The following is a 324-nucleotide window of genomic DNA, read 5'->3' as shown; positions in this document are numbered from 1 at the left end:
TGCGTGCCCACCGCCCACCGCCTGGGCCCTGCACCCACCTCGCTCTTGCTGCCAGCCCCAGAGCTCGGCCCAGACAGCATACGCATTTGGGGCACCTTCCTTGGCCCAGTCCCCACCCGGTGCCTCGCGCAGTCCCTGCAGGGTGCTGGTGGGCACCATGGAAGTACCCACTGGTCTGCTCTTTCCCAAGGCAACCTGCAAAGACGCTGTGGTACGACCGCCCGCGGTACGTCTACCTGGAGTTCTGTGTCGAGGACAGCACAGATGTTAAGGTTGTCATTGAGGACCAGCGGCTGGGGTTCAGGTGAGCTGCCAGTGCCCTCC

At 64.5% G+C, this 324-nt stretch overlaps 1 protein-coding gene across 1 annotated transcript in view; it reads left to right on the top strand.

Annotated features, from left to right (window-relative positions):
* Window positions 1-190: 190 nt before the first annotated feature.
* PTGES3L (prostaglandin E synthase 3 (cytosolic)-like) overlaps window positions 191-324 on the top strand; it is a gene marked incomplete at both ends in the record, with an annotated part of 1,356 nt that continues 1,222 nt past the window's right edge. The window contains one exon of the mRNA XM_009708091.1: window positions 191-304. Within this exon, the coding sequence (XP_009706393.1) occupies window positions 191-304 (114 nt within the window). The remainder of the gene's footprint in view (window positions 305-324) is intronic.

The sequence above is a fragment of the Cariama cristata genome, unplaced genomic scaffold (genome assembly GCF_000690535.1).
Source record: "Cariama cristata isolate BGI_N322 unplaced genomic scaffold, ASM69053v1 scaffold34479, whole genome shotgun sequence".
Taxonomy (NCBI): Eukaryota; Metazoa; Chordata; class Aves; order Cariamiformes; family Cariamidae; genus Cariama; species Cariama cristata.
Note: the sequence above shows the minus strand (reverse complement) of the source record. Positions and strands in the feature narration are given on the sequence as shown.